We start from the raw sequence: 19,513 nt of genomic DNA on the forward strand, positions 1-19,513 counted from the left end.
AGATAGAAAAAGTGCGAAATGAGTAGTATTATTACAATTAACACACTGCCAAACGGTTTTGATGAATTTCTTTACCTTGAAAATGGAACCAAACTTTTGTCCAGATGTCAGCGTATTCAGAAAACATTATCAATATTAACAAATTAGTTGTGTTAAATATAATGAGTACACGGTTTCCCAAGATTGTTGAGTCGTTACATACATGTGAAGTAATTGTGTAGCATAATTTTCGGAGCGGCATATAGTAATACTATTTTGTTATCCATGTGGTTGATGAGGACCACATCGACTACTTGAGTTGTCACAAAATTTACTATAAAAACAACGATTATTTATTCATTTATTCAATACTATCATCCACCTCTGCAGAAAAGTCCATCAAAACTTTTTTTTGAACTTTTTTAATTAAACTTCTAGTAAAGAGCGAAATATATTTTTGTTTTTTTTTATAAATTAAAGATTGTATTTAGCATTCAAGTATGCACCGTATTGTCATAATAAAATATCCAACTCTCATAGCAACACCCTTCTCTTTTCGCAAAAAATTAGGTCAGTCGATTTTCAAAAGCTTGTCTTGAGTTCAATTTCTTACCAGCAAAATAATTTGGTTTAAATAGTGGCTGATAGTAATCACTTGGTGCTAAGTGCATACTATTAGGTGGATGCATAAGAAGTTCTCAATCTAGCTCGCGGAGCTTCTGGCAAGTCACTATCTATATGTGGGACCTGCCGTTGTCCTGGTGTAACACAATTCCTCTGCTATCTGGCCAAAGTTGATCACTTCGGGGGCATTGTTCATCCTTCAGATGGTCCAATTGTTGACACTAGTGGTGCAAATTGACAGTTTGACTATAATTTTTGAATTGTCAGTTAAAATTTCACGATCTCATAAATCTATTGTGTTTTTTTTTTGTGTTCTGCTTTTAATATCAAAGTATTACCACCTGATAGATAACTTCAGCATAGCTCGCAATTAACTAAATTATATTACTTTAAACTAATGTGGTTATAAATTTTTATTATATTAGGTATCTTTCATATTTTATCATAAATCAAGCTTCAACTATGTACTTTATTATAGTATAAGTCTCATTTTCTAAATAACGATATATCAATGTTAATATATATTTTACATTTAATCAAATATTCGAAAACAATTTATGTGTAGTAATATTACATCAAGCTTCTATCAAATACTAGTATTAAAATTATAAAGTTATAAAATATAAGTTTATGAAAATAATAGCATATTTAGTCGACTCAGCTTTTATGCTTGCGTTTGCGTTCAACTCTAATAAAATGTGAAATTATAAAAAACGATTTGCGCTTAAAACTATACTACACAAAAATCGACTCTAAAAGCAAAGAAAAACTAATTAGGAATTATATCATTACTTTTTAATGAAATTTTTAAATTAAACTCACAACAATGTGTGTCATAAATTGCTTTAATATTTGCAAAACAAAACCATGTGCTTTATATTATAAATACATAATAAGCAAAGGTAAACATTAAACCAAACAGACAGAACGCTAATTAAAATATGAATAAAACTAATTTACTAATTTAATGTGATGCAAATCAAAACAATAGAACAAAGCGCTGCAAATATCAAGATACCAACTTACATATATATTTACATACAGTCATTGTATATAAGTGCAGTGCAACAACAAATATAATCAAATTTAAAATAATAGCATACACACAAACATCTCTCTATATGTTATATAACAAATTAGCTTACAAATTAAAACTAATATAATTTAAATTAACTTAAAACCATAACAAAACAAAACAAAGTCAATTTCCAAACAAATGAAATTATAATGTTCCTGTGTGTTGCAGATGCAAATTTTTCGGATTTTCCATATATACAATATCTAACACGTAAGTTTTAAATTCTGGTGGATTGTTTGACAGAGCGAAAATGAAATTAATTGCATACTATTTAAAGACGTGGTTTGTGCCTAGAAATTCACTTATTGCGTTGACTTTCCGTTTTGTAGTTATGTAGGTGGTGTGCAGTGATTTTAGTTAAACAAAAAGTTGAAAAAAAGACTCTCAAATTGACAGCGCTTAAACGTATACTTCAATTTTCGTAGAAAGGGCAATATGGATAAAAAGGGCTTAAAATTATTGCAAAAATTTAGGGTCCCTCTTAAGTTTTTTCGTGAAATTGTAGAGGCTTATTTAAGGTTTTACTCTTTGAACAAAAAATTGCATAATTTTAGGGTATATTTGAGATCGCTTTTTGACGAAATATTGTACAGACATTATTAAGGTTCTACTCTTTAAAAACTATTGCATTCTTTTGGGGTTGCTGTTAGAAATGTTCTAAGAAATTATCTCAAGGCATATTTAAAGTTATATCATTTAGAAGTATTGCATAACTTTAGAATATCTGGTTGTTTTCTGTTCAGAACTTTCTGGTATAATTAATGTAGAAGCATATTTATATATTTTACCCTTTCGAAAATTGCATACTCTTAGGGTTGCTGTTAAGAACTTTTTGATGAAATTTTGTAGAGGCATATTTAAGGTTCTACTATTAAAAAATTTTGCATATTTTTGAGATAGATGTTCTTGTACTGGCAAGAGCTTTCAAGTGCAAATTTTTTAAAGGCATGCTTAAGGATCTACTCATTCAAATACATGTAGATTTTTTCAACATTAACTTAACATTTTTAATTCCGCAACAGCATTTCACTTACCTACTACACACTGCTTTCTGCACAACTTTATTTAAACAATTTAAATACACATTAATACAACTGATATATGTGTGGTTGCCTGCGTGAAGCCACCATTGACCAACACATCAATGTAAATACCAAAAGCATTTTCACTCTCGCTACCGTTATAAATATTTATTCATGAAAAATTAATTTTGCATTTCGCGTGCTTAAACTAAATGAAAATGCAACAACAACAATCACTGTCGCTTGCAGTAATACAACAGAACTCCATTAAATATTACATATAATTTTAATGAAATGGTGAGAATCCAAAAAAACTGTTATTAAAAAACACAAACAAAAGGCTAAAGATAAAATAATAATAATAATAAATAAATAATTGTGCATGTGTAGGTGAAAGTCAGGATATGTCAGCGCAATACACATTTTACAACAGGATGTGCTATAAATGGCACACGACATGCAAACGCATTGTCAAAATTGTAAATTTATAGAAAAAAAAAATACAAAAAAAAATAAATAAAAAGTTGTAAAATATAAATTCAAAAAATGCGAGTTGCAATAAAAACTGCAAAAAACTGAATACATATATACGGAAATTAATGCCGGGAATAAGCTCATATACTTACAGATGTGTGCATAAAAGTAAACACAAAAGCGCACAATTTCGCATACATAGCCATTTTAGCGCATATTCTTTCTGTTTGAGCGAAATCTTTGCTCTTCGTGACTTTTGCGCATTTTCGCACTGCAAACAAAGCCGTCAAAAGTAGTCGACAATGATGCTAGGTACTAAGTGCATGTTTGTGTGCGGCTGTAGGTGCAATTTTATATATTGCGCATATGTAAGCTGTCCAAGGGTTAACAAAAAAGTTGCAATTCCCTTGTTATATAGACTACTTTTTACAATCATCATAGTATGTAGAAGCATACATTTAGGGGCACACATCGTAAACCAGTCGATAGCAGAAGGAAGTGAAAGTGATTAATGAATTTTAAAAATAATTTTTTTGTGATTGACTGGACTTTAGCTTTTGCTAATACTTTGTTACAATAATATAGTGTTAATGTGTATGAAATCGCATTATTAAGCACAGCATACAGAAGACTAGTCAGTATTGTTAAATTTCAATACGCATTAATACGAAAAACTGCAAAAAATATAACTTAAAAGGTAGTAGCAAAAAGTATAAGCAAAAGCCAATATAACATTCTGTGACATAACATAACATAACAAATATAGCATCACATAGTTTGAGAAAGGCAACTTTTAAAAACAAAATGTAGCATAACAGTGGCTATACACACATAATAGGAAATGCATAACATAACATAGCTTAACTTATGAACACATAACTCGATATAGCATAACATAACTTCAATACAGCAAGTTATGATACTTTAAAAAGTTACGATAGTTATTATTATAGATAGTTACTCGTATAACAAAAATATTCTAAAAAAACAAACATAACACACTGCTACATAACATAACATAGCATAAAATAACATAGCATAACATAACAAAGTATAGCATAACATAACATAGAACAACATAACATAGCATAACATAACATAGCATATCATAACATATCATAACATAGCATAACATAACAATTTTACCAAGGCATAGTTTCAGAAATGTGGCTTATAATAATTAAACTTCACATTTTAAATGGTTTAAATAACATAATATATGACGGATGACGTGACCTAAATTAACATAGCGTAACATAACAATACTAAAAATAAAAACTTGACGTAAAAAATTAAGTAACAGAAATAAAAATCAAAACAAACATAACAATACATGACACAACACAACATAGCATAACATAACATAGCATAACATAACATAACATAACATAACAACAAGACATAACATGACATAGCTTGAGAAATACAGCTTATAAAAAGAAATGTAACAGTCCGTGCTTAAAATTATGTAACATATGTAGATGACTTAACTTAACACTGCATAATTTTACTCAAATAAAACGTAACATAACCAAAAAAAAAAAACTTTAATATAACTTTAATTATACGAAATTTTGTATACATTACTTAACTCAAGAAAGTAATTAAATATTGCTGAAAAAAAAAATCTTTTTTTTTATATATAAAACTAAAAACTAAAAATTTTATCAAAATTTTTATTATTCTAAATATACATATTTACAAAGATATTGTGAAAAATTTAAAGAAAAATATTTAAAACTCGGCCGTTACGACGTCAGGGATTGCCGGAAACGCTCAGAAAGAAGGGGCCTCCGCGTCGACAGCAGAACTTTTTAGAGTATCATCAAAAGTAAAAAGAAAAAAAGTGAAAATTGTATTTAGCAGACCTTTAAAAAAAATGTTAAAATTTCTCTACTTTTCTTTTTAATAGTTATAATCGAACAAAAAAAATCCTTCGTTCAAGAACTTGTAACTTATAGGTATAGTATTAAATAAGACAATAAACAAAAATTTGCTTGAAGCCGTGAAACCCATGTAACACCTTAAGTAACAGAAATTGATGTCACCTGTAAGTAAGGCATCTGCATATCATAACAAATTATCATATAACTTAACTTAACTTAACTTAACGTAACCCGACATAGCTTAGCTTAAATTAACTCAACATAACTGAACATAATTTTACCTTACTTAATTTAACGCAACTGAACATAACTTAATTTAGCGTAATTTAACATAACGTAATTCAACATCAGAACAAAATAATTTTTTGCTTAATTTAAATTTTCAAAACAAGCGATATATTAAAATATATAGCCGCACATATCAGAATCACATATTATAATAATGTGGATACATATAATTTATAGCTTGCATGTATTAACAAACAAAAAAAAAACCTAAAGAAGCAGAAAAATTAATAGCACTACAAGGAAACCATAGATGCAGGTGCAGATACAACACTTGCAGCTATGCACACACACACACAAACATACAAACAATGAATGCTTTGATTTGTTTAGAGACTTAGCGGTAAAGCTTATTACGTGCTCTTTTCCAGCATTGCAGCACTCTCGCTTGTGTATTTGTGGAGCGAAATTCTGCATTTTTTGCAGCTTAAAATTGCGGCATTATGTAGAAATGGAATTGTGATTTTTTTTCCATAACACCTGTCTTTTACAGTTCGAATGCATCGGTTTGGAGATATTTACAGTTTGTTTTGCCGATTTCTAGGTCGCAACGTGCTGTTTTCAGTTTAAGGGATTGCTAGAAATTTACGCGCTACTTTTAGCTTCGGCTCTTAGCTGTACCAACGGTTCGCTCATCGTTTCTCACATCGATCTTCTGCACGATTTTTATTTTCGGAATATTACTAATTTTCATTTCACCCTTTTTCTATTCCGTAGATCCACCGGAGATCATCAAGAAGCCACAAAATCAGGGTGTACGCGTTGGCGGTGTGGCAAGCTTCTACTGTGCTGCACGTGGCGATCCACCACCATCGATTGTTTGGCGCAAGAGTTCGAAGAAATTATCTGGTGAGTAGAAACATGGTTAATCATTTAAGAGATAATAAATTATTTGAAATTGTACTCATGTAACTAACTAGAGTTGAATATAAAATTATTAAAATAAGCTTGCAACACTTAATTTCAATAATTTGTCTTTCAGGCACGCAATCCCGTTATACGGTTCTGGAACAACCCGGCGGTATTTCCATACTACGCATAGAACCAGTTCGTGCCGGTCGAGATGATGCACCTTACGAATGTGTAGCAGAAAACGGCGTTGGTGATGCAGTATCAGCTGATGCTACTTTAACGGTTTATGAAGGTAAGTGAAATGAAAATAAGTGAATTTTTTCTTTGAAGCCGAGAGATGATAAACTAAATGCCATATATTGGAAAGAATGTGCGAAGATATTAAATATCAGACAGTCTTTACAGGTTTCGTATAGACTAAAGTGAGGATAAAAACCCGATTGTAGCTTTTTCTTCTATTTCATTAATCCCGCCCTGTCTCTCCCTCTCTTCTTCTCATATATACTAAAGCTTATTTATTCTTTTTTGTTACGTTGTGATAAGAGAGACATTATCTCCATCAGGGCATAAGCAGATAAAGAGTCAGTTAAGAAAATAATTTATTACAATAACATCGACAAGCAAATATCCAAATTTTGAAGTGGCAGTGGGATTTAATGATTATTCTACTGCTTGACAGACATGCAATGGTGATGTATACCCTTCACACTTAAATGGCAACATTTTTTGGATACTGATACCCAGAGAGTGCTTTTTGAAAACAGTGTGAAAATGTGAGATATTTCATCTGCCGCTCTATGACGTGATCAGAGTGTAGTGTAGAGAGTAATATGAAAGTTGATGTTTTGAGAAAGATGAGAGCTTGTGCATCCGCAACTGATACAGAGCCTCAGATTTTTTAAAAATATTTTTTAATAATTAATATATTTTTCATCAACTTCTTGCTTACATTTTGATGATTTTGACTGATCTACAATCTATTCGCATACAGTAATTACCCAACAAAACACATTCTTAATAACTAGAATATTTGAAAAATATATTTTTAAATTATAGACATAAAGCAAAACTGCTAATCTTGACATTATGAGCTTTGACAAATTGTTGCTGCTGAAGTGCTAGTAACTGCTAGCTATCAGGAAAAAAAAGAATGCGAAAATTTAAAAGTTATTCTTACACAGAGCGGAAGAAATTTCACATCTGCTTGTTCGGTTGTATCTTGTCCGGTTGTTTCTTTAATTGACAGTAGTTATTTTCTTCTAGCAAGAACCATCAGCTCTATCTTCTTACTATCGCAATTTGTGTTCCCTTCTGCTAGTTTCTTGGGTTAAGAAACACTTTTGCAGCAGAAACTTGACTAGCTAGTGAGTAGTTCACCGGTCAGAAACAAACCTATTTCATATATGAATTTAATCATGCTTTTTTGTTTCAGAAATTATTTTATTATTTTTATATCCTAAACAGGGTATATTAAGTTTGCCACAAAGTTAGTAACACCGACGACAAAGACCCTATAAAATATTTGTATACATGATAATCGTGACGCGCTGAGTCGATTTAGCCATGTCCGCCTATATATCCGCCTGCCTGTTTGTATTATATATACGCGAACTTGACCCTCAGTTTTTGAGATATTGCTCTAAAATTTGGCGCACATCCCTTTCTTCTTAAGAAGTCGCTCATTTGTCGAATCCATACATATCGGACCACTGTAAGGTATAGCTGCTATACAAACCAAACGATCAAAATCAAGTTCTTGTATGGCAAAATTTTTTATTTGACAAGATATCCCCACAAAATAGGTTATAGGGGAATGTCCAAGACAAGGCTACAATTTCCGAAAATATTGTTCAGATCGGATCAGTATCGCATATAGCTGCCGTGCAACTTGACCGATCAAAATCAAATCCTGATATGAAAAACTTTTTATTTGTGAAGGGTATTTTAGTTTGCTAACGTTTTTTCCTGCTTTGTTTTTGCTTCATATCAAAATAAAACTTTTACGTATGTATTTATATACATATGTAAATGTTTGTGAACATCGTAAGCAAAAGTTACTTACAAAATCATTGAAAAATTTCAATTCCATTTTTCATTATATTTCATTAAAAAGTTTGCATATCGTAACAGAAATTCGTTTAAAGTCTTGAATATCTGAACTATGTTCTACACGCTCTATGAGAAACGAAAAGAAAACGTAAAATGAAGAACTTAAAGCGACAGCGAAACTGCAAGCAGAAATGAACACAAATAAAAATATTATTCGTAGAATTATGTAGATATATATTATATTAGGGTGGCTCTTAAAAAATTTAATATATATATTTTTACGGTTGCGCTTAGCTTTTTATCCAATTGAAGGCAGTTTAGTGGGTACCTAATAGTCAATAGATCAGATTACTGCCATAAAACCTAAAACTAAAAACTGAATTTATTCTGCATATCCGATCCAAATCATAAAAAGTGCATACTAAATGAATTGATTCAAAAATTTTCATTACAGTGATGATAATATATACTTGAACGACCCCTCTCTTCAAACATTACCAGTCGTAGGCAAAATTTATATGAATGTCTAGCTTAAATCAAAGTAATATTAAACGAGATCTTCCAAAAATTTCCGTCTGAACTTGGACCACTCTGCTTAAACATCTCCAATCGAAATCAAAACTTGTGTCATAAACCCGACTCTCTTCTTAGCAAGATTTATGCTTTAGTAAAATAGCAATAAACATTTCCTTACGCCATTTAAATAACACTATAATATATGTGAATACTCATACTGATGTTTTATTTATTTGAATATAGCGCTTTCCTTACTTAGCTGCATATGTAAGACAGTTAATTACATGCCTGCTAAAAGTTGTTATCAAGCCCACAAATGTTTACACACACACACACACATGCACATGCACATAAGTGTGCCCACATGCCGCACACCCGCTGGCGCGTCTTAGCACTTGATTTAGTTTATTTTACAAACTGTAAATCGTTTAAGGATAAAGTTTTTCGGGTAGTCCAAACCGAACGCCTAATCAACTTAGATCGTTACCGAAAACCAACAAGCAGCTAATAACAACAATGACGACAACAACAACAACACTGCGGAAACAAACATTCCATACTATATATATTTACATGAACTCTTAACCCAATTCGCTTGCCTATGCCAGTAAACGATTTCTGCCGCCGTCTTCACACTCTTCTTCATCTCTATCTCCGTTGCTGTCATGCTCAAGCCCCACAAATAGCTAATCAGCCTTAACCGAAACTACAGTTTGTGTAAAACTTTTCAAGTGTGATGCTGTCAAAAGCGGATATGCGTGTCGGCGTATATGTATTAGTGTGTGTGGAAAGGAGAAGATTTTGGTTTACTTATATACACACATGCATGAGCATCTGTATATATTTGTGTTTTAAATGCTTCAACGTTAAGGTACGGTATATACTTTTCTTACTAAGCCAATATCCGCACACATACTCTTGCATACCTGTTTACATGTACATATGTATAGTTAGTTAGTAGGCTTCACTGCTTATATAAATTGAGTGTTAATTCCTTGGGTTTCAGTTTCTAAGTAGAAAAACTTTTGTCAAGTCAGTTGTATTTATTTGTTGTTTAGTTTCTTTTTCGTCAGCAAAAGTTGGGAACAAACAGGTAATGTTGCCAGGTAGCTTAGGAGACTGGAAAAAAAAAAAATGATAAATAAAGTGAAACAAAATTATAGAAGGGTAAGTGAGGATAGTAGAAATTTAACTAAAAATAATTGTTGACCTTTAAAGCTTTAAATGTCATAGACTGAATTTGCTTTTCAAAACGATTTAAGCATAAAATTACCTAAATGAAAAAAAAATGTATCTGAATATAATTCTGTAAATAGAAATGTGTCATAGGAAAGTGTTAGTAGCCAAAAAATCTATTTCCGTATTCTAGCAGACTTTTCCAAATTACAATAGTTGCCATTTAAAGAAATCCCAAACTAACGTTAGCATCAAGATCCTACTCATTTGACACCTGCCTGTCTGAATAGGCGATAAGATTATGAAAGGAAAGAAATCTGAAAGAATAAAACAAGGCAGAAAAGGTCATATAAAGCAAGTCAAGTAAAATGCTGCAAAGACAGTCAGTGCGGTAGCTGGAGCAAGCCTTAACAATATCTCGGTTTATGGAAACAAAAACTTAGAGCAAACTCGGCACCCACATTACTATTATACTACGAGTAAAGGATAGCCTAACTAAGATATTAGGGCTCAGCTTCCACTAAAAAGGAGTCAATTATAGTTAAGTCATCTGTAGTGGTCAATTATCTCCAGTTTATGATAAACCTGCTAAATCTAGTTATTTCATTTTATCACATCATTTAAATGGGTTGGGCTTGAAATCCTAGATTTTAGAATCTCCAAAACAAAATTTCCAAACTCTAAACTGTTTTTTTTTTTTGCATTGGTGACCTTACGCCGCGCTTTAAAAAAATAACTCTGGCCGATCTGACAACGGTTAGTCTTCAGTTCTTTTGCTTAGAACTACTTTTTGCATTGGCGATCTTCGACTGCGCTTTAAAAAAAATAACCCATATATTGCCATACTTTATAATTTAAATTTATAGATTTTGAGTTTGGGGATTTTGAATCTGCTGATGTTTTTTATATTGGGAATTTTGTATCTGGCGATTGACTTTTTGGGGGTTCGAGTCTCTTCTGATTTGAATATCGAGTTGAGGCGTTTTAGTCTTAAACTCTTCTGAGGCACGCGGCAAAATATTTGGCCTCACAAATGACTGACAATCGGATAGTGTCTAATGAGAATACTTACTTCTATGAAAATATTTATTTTACTAGGAGCGATTCGTTTAAATCCAGAAGGAATCTAGTCTTCTAAGCTTATCATTAGTTCATGACAAGTGACCATAAAGTCAATATCGTTGTCCACCTATCGGATATATCACTCTATCTACCCATTGTTATGAAAATTCAAACAACTTGGGCCTCATAAGATCTATTTCCTCTTTTGCACTAAACTCTTAAATATATTTTTTCCATGCGCTTGTAAAACGAAGTGCTGTCTTTAAAGCTTTTAAGTTTTTTGAAGTTCCATTTTTCAAGTTCTAATCCTATTGCTGTCTCTTTAATAAAAAATATAAAATTAGTTAATTTTATTAGTTAACCTTTTTTTTTTTGTTTGTTTTTGAGTTAGGGCACTCTTTTGAATCCGCAGTATCATGCTGATTATAACAGTTATTATTGTAACATTTTGTCTGATAATATTTACTTCTCAGATCACTAAGGTAAACTGTCTATTATTACTTTGGGTACGGTTCTTAATTCAAGTCAAATCGATTATTTAGAAGTAGCTAAGAAACGATAAAAATATATATCTCTTCATATCTTATCTGTTGTCTGTTGCATATTTCTTGCAAAGTTTTAATACAGTAAAGTCACCTTTATTACCCTCGTTGGATTATACTTTTCATATATGGCAACATTAACTGGAATTACCATTGGGGTTACTCGAGTAGATATTGCCAAACCTGTGATGTAGCCTATTTCTTAGCAAGTGGCAATTTTCCACACATACTTACCCATACACATAATACCTTGCCAGCAATTATCAAACCTTTCCTTAAACATCTATTGCATTATCTACAAGATAGTCTTACGTCGTAATGGTAACTATGCAAATTACTAATATTAGCAGCTGTCAGTTGTAAGAGGAAGTGTGATTTAATATTAGCTGTTCTTTGCACGACCATTCAACTTTGCCTTTGACTTTCGACTAGAGCAAAGACAAAATGGAATGCAAATGAAATGAAGAAAATGTAGAAAATACATACATACGAATTTCAAAAGTCTGCCTACATCTATTTGTATTAGCTTTTGTTTGTTTGCAAAAACGTTCGTTTAGCAAGCGAACGCTTGTTAAGTAGGCCTAACAAGCAATTTACATGGTGGCGCTGAAAAGTATGCAACATTAAATAAAATTGTAGCAAGCGGCAGACAATAGACCGTAACGAGTGAAGATAATTTCGATTTTCCGCTAGCTAAAACGGATTTAGAGGTGAGAAAGCGTTTCGATAATAACACTAAAACCCTTAGGATTAGGCTTGTTAAGTGTGGTGGTAGCTCCTGTGTATTATGTATGTGGTATAAAATGTTGTTTAACGGCCTATGCTTTGTTAGAAAATAGTTTGCTGCCGCTAGATTGCATGTTATACTAGATCATTTGGTAAAGCCTATAGTATTTTATGCAGCCTAACACCACTGCATGTTACAAAGTTTGCTTGCCCACTTTTAGGCGCATATGCCACATGCAAAACAAGCACTTTGTTAATTTTTTTGTTAGGTAAACTTTTAGGCACATGTACGAGCACATACTAGCTTACATATTGTTCGACAAACGCCACAAATAATTTGGCAACTAGCGGCACTAACGTAGAAACTCACTTGTTAAAGCGAGCAGCATATTAATAATAAGTAACAATTTTAATAGTTTGTGTTTCAAATAATTTTACATGTACTAAACTTTCCGATTGTGGCGCCACGGCACGCTTATTAAGTGCAGCCAATAATTTACGCGGCTTTTAGTAGTGTTTGCAACATGTTATTTAGCATACTTACAGGCGTTTTAACTAGTAGTTCGCCAACAACTGCATAGAAACAGTCATAAAACATAAACTGAAATGCCATAAATATCATAAATTGAATAATGAATGTACGAGAAACAAAAAAGAATAAGCTAGTTCGTGTTCGTGTCCAATATACACACACCTTTATAAATATGTATACATACACATGTATATATATAGATTGTACATAAATACAGTGGTAATTGCATTGTTTAACAATCGCAGCTTGTTTTTCGCGTTTATAAATCCATACAAGCATATATACATACTTATATTTATAGTACATCTCTGCAGACAGCTATTTTATGCTTTCATTTTGCTTGTTTGCTGAAAATGTTAGCTCGTTCTTTCACACAATTACAAACACATTTGTTTGCGCCAGTTTTATGAGCTGTTTTCCAAAATTCAAATTATTTCTGGAAGTTGTTAATGTATAACTGGCATAATTTATTCACTGTTTTACAGTTCTTCTTTTTTTTCTGTACTCTTAATTGTTGCTAGAATTCATGCAATTATTTCAATTGGTATTTTTTGTTCCTCAAATCGGTTTTAACATGAAAAGTTTTGGGTTCAAATGTGGAGTCAAAAAAGCACTGATAAATCCATACAAATTTATAATAGCTTGAAAATATTTGTTTAGAACTATTTTTATAAAATATTTAAATATTTTAGAAAGCTTTTATCATGCAAGTTTTAGCGAAAAAATAGTCTTTCCAGCAAATGTTGATCCATCTAGAGCAAACCAGCATTTGCACTAATATTTGAGCGCAGAATACAATTTTTACTGTATGTAAAAGCTTAGAGGGGAGTTAATGCGGCGATATACTGCCCAGAGTTAGGCATTAGGCAACCTTGTGAGCAATATATTTCTAGCTAGGTCTTTGCTAGTGGGAAAGCTGCGGAGCTGACTCTAATGCAATAGCAGACAATTCCAAAGCAACATCTACGTAGATATCCAAGCAGCAATGAAGGCAGTAACCTCGTATCACATAGCAGCCGGGATTGTATTGGAAAGCAAGGCAGCAATGGAGGATGTCAGCGAAACCAAGCGACTTCACTTTTACTGAACGCAATGCCACAAAAGCATCGAGGGTAATGAGATAATGGACGAGATTGAAAAGAATGGTGTACGTCTGTCACCCGAAAACGTAGTCAACATTAGAAAACCCTTGCATATTCTATACGATGATCTGGACAGGAACATGGCAAGGAAAATCATATATCGATTGAACGATCTAGCTGGGTTTAAAGCTCATGTGTAAAACGTTACTCGATAGAAGATACTGTAGGAACCTGACTGGAATACTCACCGATCACAGTCTGGTGACTGACAGATCTAGAAGACTGTAAGAAATGCCAATAGCAAAGCACCAGAGAACCAATGGAGCATCTCATGTGGTCTTGTCGCGCATTTGATTCCATCTTTGCGTCAAGCGTAGGCATCCTAAGGGATGGCTACTCCTCATGGACTTCGTAACGAAACTCCAACTGGTATTGCAAAAGACCAAAACTAGACTATACGTGGCTTATTAGCCCAGCGGACTAAACTAACCTACGCTAACTTAACCTAAAAGCTTAGAGGCTTTATTCATTAATAGTTTTATACCCTGAACAGAGTATATTAAGTTTGCCAAAAAGTTTGTAACATCCAGAAGGAAAAATCGGATACCTTATAAAAATATATATATATACCTATATATGATCAGCATGGCGAGTTGAGTTGATTAAGCAATGTGCGTCTGTCTGCGCGAACTAGTCCCTCATATTGACTTCTCGCTCTAAAATGTCCTCTAAGAAGCTGTTCATTTGTCAGAACCACTGAAATCGGACCACTGTTGCATATAGCTGACATACAAACTGAACCAAATCAATTTCTTATGTGGAAAACTTTTTACTTGACAGGATATTTCTACGAATTTTAGCACATAATATTATCTTAGGCAACGCTATAATCTTCGAATAAATTTTTAGGAATAAACCACTATAGCATATAGCTGCCATACAAAGTGGTAGATAAAAATCAGCTTCTTATATGGAATTTCTTTCGATATTTGTGAAGAGTATTCTAGCTAGCTTCGGTATAACTGTTTTTCTTGTTAGTTATTCGTATTGCTCTAACTGCACTTTTTACACTTTATTCTCGCACTCCCCTTTACACTTACCTTCACCCTACTCACTATATCGCTCTCTACCGCTCTGTCACATATTCTCCTTCTCAACATCTCGCTATAATATCTCTTATAATCTCACAATCTTCTCTTCTCTATATCTATCATTCTCTTCCTTCTAGTTTTTCTCTCGAGAATTTTGTTAACCATTTAGTTCGTATGGGAAAAACCCAAAACTGTGTAGAAGACATTTCTTTAAATGCTATTGTATAATATTAACTGGAAATGTATCTATCCTAATTAAACATCTGTGTACTCTCTCTGAAATCATACAAGAAACAGATACTTCCATCAAATTTTCATATTCAACAATGTGTAACAAAAATTGCATTTACTATCCGGTATAACACCGTTTCCACTATATTCAATTAAATTTCAAAAAAAAAAACTGTAAATCCTAAAACCATTTTTCTACGAAACGGCGCGGTGCAAATAAATATGGTAGAGTACAGCTATTATTCATATCTTCTCTCTTATTTTATGTTTCTCTCATTTTCTCTTTTCCAGCAAAATATACAAAGCAATTTCACTTTCCCAAATTTTTTCTTTACAAAATCGCTTTTTTTTTTGTTACTTATTTATTTTTATTTTGATTTTTTTTATTTCGCTTTCAATTTATTTATCACAATTTTTTGTGCACACTTCCTGCCGCTGTGATACAGCTTTGACATTAGCATTGGCGATGGGATTAATTTTGCACCGTTGCGAGTCACGTTACGTGTAGAAGTGTGTTGCCTTTGCTGCTTGTTGCTGTTGTTGTTGTTGTTGTTGCGCGCTTGCAGTGTTGCATTCGCGCTTTGCCCTTAATGCGATTTCTTTCACCAGCATCACGCACACATGCACAAACAAACATGCAAACAGTTGCTGATCATTTGAGCTTGCTGCCAACGTGTCATTTCTTCTCTCCTGCTCTCGTTGAGTGCGTGTAAAGTGGCGAATATTTTGATTTTTCATTTTTATATATTTTTCCTTTTGCCTTTGCCACGTGCGCGTGGCTTACTCATTCGCTTGTGGGTGTTGCACTCGCGTTATTTAAGCATGTTGAGAATTTTGATTAAAAATATTTTCACGTAAACTTAGACAGCACTCAGTTTCAAAGGTGTGGCAACACTTCAGCTACTGCTTTATTGCATAAAGATTTTTTTGTTGTACGTCGTTTGTATTACTATGTACTATATAAATTGCAGCAGTGCCAAGTGGGACTCATAATTTGTTTTGAATAAAGCGTGTATATTTATTCATAGTTGGAAAAATTATTAATTTTGAATGCAAATAAGTAAGTAAAAGTAAATCCTCTATGGATATAAATTTCTTAATTAAGCGAAAGCTTGAAAAAAACGCTAATTTCTGCTGCACCGAAGCCCTTCACAAATGCATCTATTATAGAATAAAAGAGTCGAAAAAGATTTTTTCTAAATTTTTAATAGTCAATCTCTATGGCGGCTATATGCTATAGTGGCCCGATTTGAGCAATATACATAATCGGAGATTGTAGCGTTAAAGATAATAGATAGAATTCATACAAGAACTTGATTTTGCTTGATCAGTTTGTACGGCAGCTTTATGCTATAGTGGTCTGGTATCGACAGTTCCGACAAATGAGCAGCTTCTTAGGGAGGAAAGTACGTGTACAACTTTTCGATCGACATATCAAAAACTGAGCGGCTAGTTCGGGTATATACATACTTAGTGTGTTCAAAATATAATGTGATTTTTTGAAAATTGAAAAAAAAAATAAAAAATAAAAAAAAAATTTGTCAAAATTAATGCTTAAAAAAAAAAAATTAATTTATTCAAAATACAATAGTTCCCATTCGCTATTATGCACTTACCCCAGCGCTTCTTCCTTTCGTTGAAACACTTCTCAAACCCGATTTTTGGGATAGCCTTTTTGCTCTTTCAATGATGCGCTTATAATGTGATCTGTGCTTGTAGAAGGAAGGTTCTCTTTATTTATGGAAAGTGGAAAAAGTCACACGGAGCCATGTCTGGCGAATATGGAGGCTGGAGCATCGTTACAATATTGTTTTTGGTCAAGAATTCACGAATAAGCAACGAAGTGTGAGCTGGTTCAAAAAGCCATGAAACGTTTTTACCCAAAACCGGGCCTTTTTTTTTGAAGTTTAACACAAACGGTGTTGAACATGTAGGAGGTACTCCTTATTGACTGTTTGACCTTGAGGCAAGAATTCATGATGCACTATGCCATTAAAGTCGAAAAACACAGCAAGTTCACTTTCGAACGTACTTGTTGAGCCTTTTTCGGTCGTGGTGCGCGAGGATACCTACACTGAGGCGATTAATTGAGCCTTAGTTTCAACGTCATATCCGCTAACCAATTTTTTGTTACCTGTTGCAACACACTTCAGTTATTCTGCATCTTTGTTGACTTCAATTAGTTATTCCCTTGCAACTTCCATTCGTTGCGGTTTTTTTCACAATTCAGCAATTGTGGAACAAATTTTGCTGCCACGCGTTTCATACCCAAAACATTCAAAAAATGTTCATGGGATGAGCCAATCGATAGGCCAACATCATCAGCATACTCACTGATTGTGATTCGGCGATCATTCACCACCATTGCTTTCACTTTTTCCACATTTTCATCGGTTGTTGATATGCTATGGCGTCTGACGCGCTTCATTGTCTACACGGCCATCTTGGAAACGCTTATACCACTCGTAAGCTCTTGTTTTACTCATAACAGACTCACCATATGTCTTTGTTAATATCTCACATAATTTGTTACACTTTATTTCATTTTTTAAGCAAATTTTATACAAATTCTGTGATTAATTTTTTTTAACTTTTAACAAACGAAAATTGCCAAGCTCATAAACACTTCTAAACTTAGCGGCTGCTACATACAAAGTAAGCAATGAATACAGCTGAAAATTGTATTGTACTTAAGGGGCATGTATTTATCTTAACTTAAGAAAATATTTATTATTCATTACTTTCACACACATTATTTTCTCAACACACCTCGTGCACACTGATAGACGTGGCTAAATCGACCCAGCTCGTCACGCTGATCATTTATATACGTGTATATATTTAATAGCAACCCTGACGGTTCTTGCTGCGTGTTATAAACTACGTCGCAAATAAAAGAAAACATTTTAAATTTCATGAAACTGAAGATAGGTGTTCTTAACAATATTATATATTTACCTGCAACCAGTTACCAAGATAATGATATAAAATATCCACACATATGTATATGCTCAACGTCTCCTATTGAGCATTATCTCCGACTCACATACTGCTTTATAAAAGCGAACTTCATGCACATATGTTCCTTAAGCACCTCTGCATTCGAAAATGAAATTCTGTATTACAAGCGCATATTGCCACTAGTGTCTTTGTGACTATTTTCCACACTGTTATTAAACTTCTGTTGCTGCAAACCGAGTCGCTCTTTCAGACTCTATTTCAATCGCTTCATAAAAGTATTACTAAATTTGGGCGTTAACATTGCTATGTCGTTCCGTTATTATATTACATATCTGCCAGTTCTGCTTGCACGCCTTGGTTGCCTTAGTGTAAAATTCTTCGCGCTTTCTTTGTGTCATCTTTCGTGCAGTTGCAGCTGCGTCCTTTTATGAGCTGCTAAACAGTTTCGACATTTTGCTGCAATGCGGTTGGAAGATTTTATGAAATTTTTCACACACTGCAACATATGAAATGAAGTGCCATATATATATATATATTGGTATATACAAATATATAAATGTACAAATACTCTTAAGATGCCTCATAAGGAAACAAGCGACTAATATCACTTTGCGGCCCTTCTTATAAAGTGAACAGCCATCGTTTCAATAGAATCTGTCTCATGAAAAAAGTGATTTTTAATCTTAAATCTGAGCGTTTTCTCTTTACATCCTTTGGAACTACTTGTAGTGCTTTCTGTGCCATAAATTGTCTTAGATAAGGATAGAGGTATGCATCGCAACCTATGCTCTATTGTGACCTAAAAATTGTCTTAACTGTTTTATTAATTTAAAACAGCTGTATATTTTTTTTGTTTGGACCTAAAAGTATACTTCTCAGGCTTTGTAGTATCTAAGGTTGTTTACCAGATGCTTTGAGGTGAACTAGTGTGTAAGTGTACATATGAATAATTTATGAATTTTATTAAATGGTTTGCTGAGCATTTGTTTTATTTTTGAACGTGTCTTCTAAACTTATTCTAAAAAGAAAGAATTTCGCACATTTGAAGTCTCTTCCGAAAAGAAAACTGTCTGATAATATTAATTTTTTATTAGTAGAATTTTACCTATTTAAACTATATTGCGAGTATTACTACCAGATAAGCTACGTATATAGGCATGGTACAGAAACCACATTAAAATTATTTGACTTCTGGAATAGGCAAATGCGATTTTCAAACCGTCTTAAAATTGTTTGTGAAAGTGAAATACGAGCATATAAAGTATAACTATAATCGTGCGATTTGCCAAAAGATGTCGTAAATTGATTACTGTGCCATTGTTCTAATATTCCGAACATGTGTTAG

At 32.9% G+C, this 19,513-nt stretch overlaps 1 protein-coding gene across 14 annotated transcripts in view; it reads left to right on the plus strand.

Moving 5' to 3' along the window:
• Positions 1-19,513, plus strand: part of Lar (tyrosine-protein phosphatase Lar) — a 781,775-nt gene that overhangs the window by 501,248 nt on the left and 261,014 nt on the right. For 12 of the 14 annotated variants that reach the window (XM_070107010.1, XM_070107011.1, XM_070107015.1 and 9 more), the window contains 3 exons: positions 1,850-1,891; positions 6,066-6,197; positions 6,331-6,492. In XM_070107010.1, the coding sequence (XP_069963111.1) occupies positions 1,850-1,891; positions 6,066-6,197; positions 6,331-6,492 (336 nt within the window). The remainder of the gene's footprint in view (positions 1-1,849; positions 1,892-6,065; positions 6,198-6,330; positions 6,493-19,513) is intronic. The other 2 variants (XM_036370630.2, XM_070107017.1) reach the window with 1 other exon arrangement.

This window comes from Bactrocera oleae, chromosome 3, assembly GCF_042242935.1.
Source record: "Bactrocera oleae isolate idBacOlea1 chromosome 3, idBacOlea1, whole genome shotgun sequence".
Taxonomy (NCBI): Eukaryota; Metazoa; Arthropoda; class Insecta; order Diptera; family Tephritidae; genus Bactrocera; species Bactrocera oleae.